At 35.7% G+C, this 10,672-nt stretch overlaps 1 protein-coding gene across 1 annotated transcript; it reads left to right on the forward strand.

Moving 5' to 3' along the window:
- The first annotated feature begins 2,388 nt into the window (after positions 1 to 2,388).
- On the forward strand, positions 2,389 to 3,084 carry LOC141629201 (ferredoxin-A-like). The gene is made up of 2 exons (XM_074442241.1): positions 2,389 to 2,827; positions 2,996 to 3,084. The coding sequence occupies exons 1-2, from the start codon at positions 2,389 to 2,391 to the stop codon at positions 3,082 to 3,084; spliced, it is 528 nt and encodes a 175-aa protein (XP_074298342.1).
- Positions 3,085 to 10,672: the final 7,588 nt, after the last annotated feature.

Below are 10,672 nucleotides of genomic sequence, written 5' to 3' on the forward strand. Positions count from 1 at the left end.
GATGTTGATGTTGATTTCTAAAAATTAGTTCTGCTTTCTTTTGTTTTGAACTATTCCCTTCTATCTAGACCAAACTACCAGTGACGGCGTGACCCACAAACATGTGGGGAGAAATTTGAAACGTGGTTAGTTTGGTCTCGATGGGATGGAGTAGCATTTGTTTGGTGCAATTCTAAACCTAATGTTTGTTATGGGTCATCCCAAATTCATTGGTAACGTTGGATAATTCTAATCCTTTTATTCTCCCATTTGTCATAGCCTTTTAGGCATTGGTTTTATGTCTTTTGCCACCCAAATTCTGGTCTCTATCTACCTGTGTGGGGGTCATTTATGTTCGAGTCTTAGTTTGAAAATGCGCAAGGCGCACCGAGGCGCTAAGAGGACGAGGCGCCGAGGTGCAAAGCGCAAGGCAAAGGCGCGCGCCTTTTGGAAGCAAGGCGCTCTATTTTTGATAACAAATTTGTAATTTCCAAATAAATTTCTGGGCAACAATAGCCTTTTTAGGAGTTTTTAAGTTGGCTAACATGTCAAGGAGTAAAGTTAGGAATAATGGGGAAAAGAAATGGTGAGCCTTGTCTAAAAGACATGGAAAGTGCGTACTAGTTAGCCTTGTTAGGCGAGCCTTGTCTAAAAGGCGCACCTAAAACGCACCGAGGCATTTTGGCTAGTGCCCCATCTAAGGCGCGGCCCCATCTAAGGCGCGCCTTGCGGGGTAGTGCTCAAATAATATATGATTTAGGAGAAATAAATATTTTAGTGGACAGTGGACGGAATATCCCTATTCAGTGGTGTTTTCACGCCATGTTTTTGTAAAATTTGCCATTTAAAAAAAATACATAATGATTTGTTATAATTCCAACTCTGATGCTTAATATACTCTTGTAAGTTTCCATATTGATAAGCCATGTCGCAATTTAAATTTTTGACAATTAATAGTGATTTTTCCAAGTTGACCTACATTTCTGACAAGGTGCTGGGAAAATTCTGTTTTGACCAATTAAATTGTAAAATACATTATAAATTGACCTTATGAATTTTTGGCTTGATTCTTTTTCTCATAGTTTAATAACTCTCTCTATTTTCTAAAAAGTATAAGTTCTCAAGAAGTAATTATGTTATTATTTATCTATGATTTTTAGAAGTTATAACTTGTTTCCTTAGCCTTGAAAAATGTAAGTTTTGTTTCTTATCTTTTGCACAATGATTTTTTTTTTTTTTTTTTTTTTTTTTGATGTTATAAATTATGTGAAGTAGGAATGTAGGATGACATGTCTTCTGATATGCGGAATGTGTTTCCCTAAGCCTAAATATTTATATTAGTTGCATCCATGTTTAAGTTAGATGTCGTTGGTATGAAATAAACGCGCATGTAATAAATCTAAATTAATTCAAAAATTGTAGTTTTTAATTTCCGTTTAGTAACTTTTATTACATCATCAACCAATATAATGTTGCAAATAATAGTTGTCTTATGTTACAATGTGTGTTTCATGTTTTGTGGCATTGCAACAATGGTTTGTTTATTCCTGTTGTTTGATATTCCGAACTTCGAGGACGAAGTTTATTTTTAGGGGGGAGGAATGTAATACTACAAATGTCCCAGTATCCATGTATATCCTAATAGTGTGCCGTTTGTAGCTCAGAAGAAAGCGGGGTAGCCTTATAGTTAAGAAGACTTTCTAAAAGGATTAGTGGGTTGGGTTTTTGACTGAATTCAGCGTCAATAAATCAATGATTTTTTAACTCAAAATTTATGCAGCTCTCGATGCGGAAGTTTTTAGCTAATTTAAATTCTGTGATGAGATTATGAGAGCTAGTAGTCCTTGTATTATTATATGCTTGACATTTACTTTGAAGAATAAACACCAAATTGATGGCTCCGTGCGTCTTTGAAAATAGTTTGCCTTATACATAGTATTGTGATTCAGTAGATTAAGTACGTAGTACACAGCCGCCACAACATGAACTGGGTACTAAGCTTGTTGTTCAGTTGGGGGAACTGAGAGTCCAAGTCTCCATTCCAAGACTTGGAGGTGGAGCTCTGACATGGAGCTTCTACTTGATGCTCGACATAGCCAAAACTTTGCTGAAATGCTTCTTATAATCATATCATCTAAGAGCGACAACATCATCCCATGCCTCTAAGGGTAACTGTCTAAGGTAGAGTATGAGGGGAATGGGTTCCTGTCTAAGGTAGAGTAAGAGGGGAATGCGATTAAGTGTATGCAACTGCCCTTACACTGTTAGTAAACACAGACTGTTTCCGTAGATCCATGATGATATTATAACACACAAAACATAAGAATTAGAATTCAGCAAAGTTTAGGATATATATTTAGAAGTTCTTTGCAAACTAAATAAGCTTTTTATCTGATGTAGGGCGAAAATATGTCAACTGTTAATCTCACAACCCAATGCACACTCCTAACCGTCCCCAAGACTCGAGTTACCAGCCCGATGTTTAACTGCCCTGTATCAGTTGGATCAGCAAAGAGCGTATCCAAGTCATTCGGCTTGAAAACCTCATTCTGCTACCGAACAACAGCTATGGCAACATACAAGGTTAAGTTGGTCACTCCAGAGGGGGAACATGAATTTGATGCCCCAGATGATGCATACATTCTCGACTCAGCAGAAGATGCTGGCATTGAGCTGCCATATTCATGCCGAGCAGGTGCCTGCTCGACCTGCGCCGGGATGGTTCAGGAAGGTGAGGTGGATCAGTCAGATGGATCCTTCCTTGATGACACCCAAATGAAAGTAGGATACTTGCTCACTTGTGTCTCCTATCCTCTAGCCAACCTCGTGATCCATACTCACAAGGAGGGTGAGTTGTACTAAGTTCGTCCGGTGAATTGTACTGAGGACGATTTGGTAAGAGATTGAAGTTATCGGATGTCACCTGTCGCGATGGTTGTCACTTGTCAGTTGTCAGACTGTAGTTGTGTGATTTAATAATTACTGTACTGCATTTTATTTACTTTTACTCTGGCAGTTGCCTTTGTTACTTCACTCAGACTTTCTGCTTATGATCTATATAAAGCATCATGGTACCTGCAACCGACATGTCAAGAAGAGATATAGGAGTTTGTAATTCTTTGTTAAGGAAATATTCTGGTACATCAAGCAGACAGGTTCATAGGTGATTGCGATCAATTAGCTTTGAAATGGACATCGTTTCTTAATATGTGATTGTTTCTCGGTTTACACTTTGTGTATGTCTGAACTCTTAATGTCCAATTAAAGCCGATCGATTAGTGACTAAACGTGTTACTGCATACCCTTTTCTGCAAAATGAACTACATACATAAAGGGTAAAGGAATTAGGAAATAGAGCATATGGGAAAAAACGTCGGTGCAATCAGATTTCATAACATGATTATAAGTCAGCCGGTCAACCATTAGTTTAGGAAAACAAATTTATTCGTTCGTGCTTAACGAATTGTAAGGAGTAAACCAATCAATGAGAGATACCTGAGTGTAAGGGAGTGTTATTTTCTTTGGTATGCAGGGCTTGAATTTGCATCGTGTGCAATAGCACAATGCTCTAACATTTGAGCTAAAAGACTAATAAACAGAATTTCATAACGCATTTACGCACAAAAATGCAACGGCAAAAAGTAGTCACATATTTAATTTAATAAGCAAAGTACACAATTATCTTTTGGCTTTAAACATTTCAGGTGATGTGAATGAATAATGCATAGAAGCAGACATTATGTAATACCCCGTATTTAAGACGGTAGAGTTATATTAAAATAAGTTTTAAATGATATTTGATAATTTAATTAATTGGATAATTAATTTGTAAGACAGAAATAAAATAATTAAATAATGTTGAGATGGAAATTGAAGGAGCCGTGTATGGCATGTGTGTGAGGCGTGTGCTATAATATTAATGACGGATTTATAATTGTATGTTACTACTAATAATATGTAGTAATAATAATAAAAGGAAAAAGAATAATAAGAGAATTGGAATTGGGAAACTTCCTCTCTCTTTCCTTCCTACATTATATATATCAATTGGTCTCCCTTGTGACGGGTTACCATTTGTGGCGGATATTTTGTGAGATAAAATGGTAACAAAATGGGTTAGTGGAGAAAGGGGACCACATGAATAGTGTTGCAGAGAGAGAAAAAGTGGGTACTTTGTGAGGTAAAATGGTATCCGTCACTCAAGAGTGACGGATATGTGCCGTCACAAACAAGAATTTGTGTATATAAATAGCTTATCTACCTACTCATAATTATATACAACATAAAAACACAAATAATTGACCTAAGGCAAGGGAGAAACATCTAAAGGGAGAAAAAGTAGAAGAATTTATAAAAGAATTATCGTCTCAAGGTAAGACCGTCATAATTTATATTTATATCGCAGTACTATTCAACTAAATTATCGTTTTTACACCGTATTGACCACCGTGAACAGTGTCGTTGACCATAGTAGCTACCCTTGACCGTCATGATTCTAGTGGGACCAACCGTGACCATTGTTGACCACCGTGGGTGGCGGAGTTGGCGTCTAATCGTGCGTTGTCGTGGGTTTTAAGACAAAGTTTAATCTCTGTTTTGTAGTCGACTTGACCTGGGACTTGGGTGGTTGGTATTGTCGGTAGTGGGCGGTCTTAGGGGTGGTAACGGAGTGGTTGCAGGTGGTGGTGTCGAGATAGTGGTTGTTGTGTGGTGTTTGTGTTAGGATTTATTTGTTGATGATGACATGCCCAATTTAATCGTGTTTCTAAGTGTACCATTTCAGGAATAATGCAACCTCCTCGAACAAGAATTAATCAATATCAAAGTCAAGAATGGTTGATAAATTGTTCACCCAAAGATTTAGAGTCATTTGTGTCATCTAATGTACAAGTTAGGGAGTAGAGTATTTAAACGCAATAACAACAGTCAAGACTACTGTTACTCTTGCAAGTAACGATAGCCTCGACTGTTACCATGGTCTGTAACACTTGAAACTCGGTTTCATCTTTCGAAAATCCTTTTTATCTTTTTAAATGGCTTGGATTTAAATGATGACTTTCAGATTTCTTTTTAAGAATTGGGTTTCTAGAAAAGAGGTTTAGCTAATTATCAATTCAAATTGTTTCATTCTTTATGCCAATTTGTTTCCTTGGTCTTTTATAAAACAAAGTTTGCTTTATGCCATTTTTGTATAAGCTTGTCATCTTATGACTTGTTTTCCACTCTTTGTTTTCTGAAAAATCAAAGGCTTATTTTGGATAAATTACAAACCTTCTTTTCTTCTTTTGCTTCTTAAAAGAGTGCCCTCTTTTCTGCAAGTTTGGGAAAGAGTTAGTCTTCATCACATGTGAAGACTTTTGACTCACAAACCCTAGCTCACCTACCTTGTTTACCCTCTCTATAAAAGGAACCCTTCTCCTCACTTTGAGAGTAAGACTTTTCAGAGAAATCAAAAGTAGTTTTGCAAAATCAGTTTTTAAGAACTCGAAATTTTCTTTGCAAAAAATCTTATAAGTCTTCAAGTGAGTCAGTCGAAATCACTGTTACTTCACAGTGTTGTATCCTCTCATCTAGAAATCGTTTGAACCAATAAGTTGTCCTTCTCAATTCTTTTTAAGAATCAGTCTAAGGAAACTTGGTTTGTGAACATTCTAGTTAGAGTGTAGAGTTTGCAAAATTGTTTTCAAGTTTTCAAATCGTTTTGATATTTTGCAAAGCTTTCAAAGTCTTCAAGTGTTACAGTCATAACAACTGTTGCTTTAAATATTAAACTCTCTCACTTATGAACCGTTTGATCTTGTAAGTTGTCCATATCAATTCTTGTTAAAGAATCAGTCCGTGGAAACTTGATCCTTGTAAATATTCTAAGTTAGAGTTGTTGAGTTCTAGGACGGAGTAGTCCTTTAACTCTTGTGGCAACCGGAGTAGATTGTGAGTTGTTGAGTTCTAGGATGGAGTAGTCCTTGAACTTATGTGGCAACCGGAGTAAGTTGCGAGTTCTTTTTATTGTACGGGTTTTTAGTAGTCAGAATAGATCACTAAATCAATCAATAAAAAGTAGATTGGACGTAGGCACTTGAGTTCTTGCCGAACCAATTCAAAAATCTCTTGTTTGATATCCGTTTACTTTTATTCCGCTGCACTTGTTTTTGTTAAGTTTTATTATGTGCTTTACTCTTGAGTAACAATTCTATATACTGTAACATTCGGTCTGTAGATTGTACTTCATTTGCTAAGATGAATAGCAACAGTCAGGACCATTGTTATCGTCAGGCTTCAGCAAGTATTCATAGTTCAATACTCGTTTAATTCTTCAATTTAATCGATGTATTCACTTATCTTCTACATTGTCAAACAACTTACTTTAATTCAATAAAGTTTAAGTTGAAATTTTTAAATAGTACCTAATTCACCCCCTCCCTCTCTTAGGACTTAGAATCCATAAACTCTTCAATTGGTATCAGAGCCTCGTGCTCTTGATCGAGGCTAATCGCCTTAGAGTTTGATTCTTGGGTAATGGATTCCAAAAAACACTCCAAGATCCCGGTCTTTACCGGTGCGAATTTTGGATGGTGGAAACTCAAAATGGAACATTACATCAAAAGTATAGACTATCAATATTGGACCATCATCCAAAATGGACCTCTTGTTATTGAGGAAACCGACATGCTAACCGGTTTCACCAAAAGCAAAGAGGAAAGAAATTACAATGAAAATGACTTCAAACTTGCCGAAAAGAACTCCAAGGTAATGTTGATACTTCAACATTGTGTTGGTGAGGGGGAAGTTAGTCGAATATCTGGATGTCCTACGGCAAAATATGTCAACAAATTGAACAAACAATTGACTAAAGAACTTGAGTGTCTTAAATGATCCCCACGGATATCTCTGACCTTGAAAATGTCAACACCACCTTGGTGATGCAAGTTTCCTTGCTAACCATGGAACGTGATGACCTTTTGAAGGACAAAGATGTTCTCAAAGATAAATTGGATGACCTAGTGGTTGAGATAATTGACTTAAGAGAAACAATATCTGAAACTGTTGCTTCCAACAAAGATCTAGCTAAGTCAAATGAACATGTCAAACGTTTTGTCAATGAAAAGGAACGTCTTAAAATTAAAATATGTGATCACAAGATTGAAATAGAAGTTCTTCATGAAAAGCTTACCTTTTTCAAAAAGGGTATGCCCGAATGTAGCACTTCTAAGTCTAATGCTTACAAAAGATCCGAAGAATTCGTTGATCTAAACAAACGTCTTGATAAAATGACATCTAAGTATGAGGATTCTAAAGAAAGAATTGGATACCTTGTGTCGAAACTCAATGCTCACACTCATGACTTCATAGTGAAAAAAAGGTTGTCTATAGAAGTTGAAAAGAATGATGAACTTTTAAAATAAAAATATGTTTTCAAAAGCTTCATTAATGACCTAGTTGATGAGGTAGAAGAACCTAAAGTAACAGTGTCTCAGACTGTCACCTCTGACAGTAACAATGAAGTCTCAAATGAACTTGTCACTAAATTATCCAAGGAGAATGAATGTCTTAAGGTTAACATAGATGCCTAAAAAAGGGAAATTAGAATGCTTCACGAAAAATTTGTCAAATTTCAACATGATTCTCCCGAATGTAGTTCATCTAGTTCTAAAATCATTCACCTAGATAAATGCATCTCGAGTCTTAAGCTTAATGTTCAACAAAAATATGAAACTTTCATAGAGCTTAAATCCGAGTATGACATAATGAAAAGGGAGCTTGAAAGCTCTAAAGACAGAAACAAGTATCTCACTTTCAAAGTCGAGGAACTAAACAAGGAACTTGTTGAGGCTAAGAATATTTCAAAGAATTTTGAAGGTGGCCAAAATGTTTTAAACTTTCCAACAAATCAGCCCAAAAGATGTGATAAGGTTGTCGGCCTAGGTTTTAAATTGAACAGTCAGTTCGACTGTTACATCCAGAAGCCTAAACCCGATTTTGGGAGAAGGAAATATGTTGGTCTTCCCGAATACATTATTTGCAACTATTGTGGTAAGAATGGTCATGTCTTTAATGCTTGCAAGAAAAGACATAATGACATTAACAAGAACATTAAAGTTGTAAAGCAAATGTGGATTAGGAAAGACATTGTGAGATATGTTGATCATAAAAGGGGACCCAAGTTTGTTTGGGTTCCTAAACTCAAAGTCTAATCTTGTGTAGGGCTTGGTGAGAGGCTGTAACACTCCCATTTATTCGGGAGCCTTTAGCTCGACATTCCCAAATAAATAAAAATGTTACCATCTCGGTTTCCCGAGGTAGTAGATAATAAAGTCCAACTCACCAAAGTACTTTAAATAAAACTTTAATGATTACATATGTTTTACAATTTTAATCAACTAAAACTTAATATAAAAATAAATACAACTCGCAGCGGAAAATAAATAAGTGATATAACTATATATGTGATCTAGACTTCATCTAAGGTTGCAAGTTTGGCTCTCATCCCAATGCTTCCAAGTCAGCTAATCTTTAGTACCTGTCAAATCTGCTCCCCAAAAAAAGGTTCGCTGCAGGTGTTCACGAATACACTGTCAACCACGAGGTTGAGTAGGAAACTAAACATTGAATAAAGGTACAACAACCTGCAAATAGATTCCACAATCACATTTTGTCCACTTCCCACCACGTCACACACCCACTTCTAGACACACAGTCATACTCCACTTCTAGACACACAGTCATACTCCAGGACACACAGTCCAATGGACACACAGTCCCGCCTCAGACACACAGTCTGGATATACTGGACACATAGTCCCGCCTCAGACACACAGTCTGGATACACACAAAACTCATCTCTCAATTCCAACAACAATCAATAATAATGATTGTCTCAGTAATATAACCAAACCAATGTGATATAGAATAATGGCATAAGACAGAAAATCCAACAAGATATTAAAAGATCGCTGTAAACAGTTAAACACATCCTTCACCAATCCACCACCTCATACATTTAGTCCATCTTTAGAAATAACGGAAATAAGACAAGATTGAGTAGTTTCCTACCTTTTCACAAATCTTCGAATCACGCAAGTCACACAAGCAATCAAAATTGATCCTTTACAAATTCAAAACCTAGATTATATAATTATGTTCAATTACTATATAACCAATAATCAACCAACTAACCATTCACTTATCCTATGTCCATCACGTCCTAATCCTTTCGACAACTTCAAAGCTAAATCTCTAACTCTACCGTTTTACAGCACAATTCAGTCTCGCTATAAAATTCATAATTAATTCAATAAAAATAAAAAAGACGCAAGACCAATGGGGTGGGAACCTTAAGACTCATATCTAAAATTCTTGTAAATAGACTTTTCTCAAATTTCGGACTTATCAGGGTTTTCTTGAAGGAGTTATAAATACTGACGAATTTCGTCGCATAAAAAGTATTGATTTATAAAATAAGTTTAACATATGATTTTTGAGAAATTATTTTTCCTAAAATCATCTAGACTATTCAAAGTTATTTTATTAAAAATACCCAACTCAATTTCAATTTATAAATTAGGTTTACAAATTAAATTTTAGACTACTAGTGCATTCGCGGATTCTCTGTCGACATGTTCATAACGAATTTATTCTAAAAAATCTACACGGTCAATGGCTACGAAAATTTACAGGCATCAACTAGGCTTGAAAATAACCTAAGTCTATTCTTTATATTTTTGAAGACAACGAATTTAAGATAGTCTGGTCATTCGTTTAAGACAACTTACAGATTTATTGAATTGCTGTAACTTTATTCTAAACTTTGAAAGATTAAAGATGAACTTACAAAGTAAAAGATGATGAATTTCTCTTCTTTTTTCCCTTTTAATTCTCCCTCTCTCTCTCTCTCTTTTATGTGATATTATGAGTTTTTATGTGGAATAAGGATTTATGGTTAGGTTAGCCTTGCTTATATAGTAGTAAGGTAGTATTATTTTAGGAAAGTTTCTCTCTTTATTATTATTATACTAGTCTCACCATAAGTAGGATTTCCACAAACTATCTTTACTAATTTTATTATTGCCATAACATTATTATTAGGGTTTTTTGATAACTGCTACCACATATAGTTCAGATTTTACCAACTGCTGCCAAAGTAAAATTTCTTTAAAAACTGCTACCAATATTGTTGGTTCGGTTTAAAACTAACTACCAAATCAGGTTAGGAAGCAAGTAGAGATGATCTCAGCCGTCCATCTCAAAATCTCATTTTAAGTTCTATTTTTTCTTCCTTTAATACCCTTTACCCCTCCCTTATATGTTTCTCATTCATCACACCTCTCATTCATGGAGATCATTGACATCTCCTCTACAAAATCACACCTCTCATTATTCATGGAGATCATTTACACCTCTCATTTATTCATCACGTTTTGACCCTCACCATAATACGACTTAATACAAGGGCATACCTTTGTCGTTTTCGCTCTATATATCCGCCAATCATGGAGATCACTCGCATCTCCTCTAGAAAATCACATTTTCCCTCTTTCTCTCCTTCCACATAACTCTAATTATCTCTAATTATCCCTTTTTTCAACTCTAATTTCCATCATCTCTCCAAAAGATGATCAACAACAAAGGGCATGGCTTGTAAAAGTAGCTGAAATTGGAGAAAAAAGGTGGGATCTTTAGAACCCGTTAGCAAAGG

The sequence above is a fragment of the Silene latifolia genome, chromosome Y (genome assembly GCF_048544455.1).
Source record: "Silene latifolia isolate original U9 population chromosome Y, ASM4854445v1, whole genome shotgun sequence".
In the NCBI taxonomy this organism is placed as follows: domain Eukaryota; kingdom Viridiplantae; phylum Streptophyta; class Magnoliopsida; order Caryophyllales; family Caryophyllaceae; genus Silene; species Silene latifolia.

Coding starts and splice junctions, on each gene's coding strand:
- LOC141629201 (XM_074442241.1), top strand. CDS start 2,389: ATGTCAACTGTTAATCTCACAACCCAATGCACACTCCTAACCGTCCCC. Junction 2,828..2,995: donor GATCCATACTCACAAGGAGG/GTGAGTTGTACT, acceptor TTACTCTGGCAG/TTGCCTTTGTTACTTCACTC.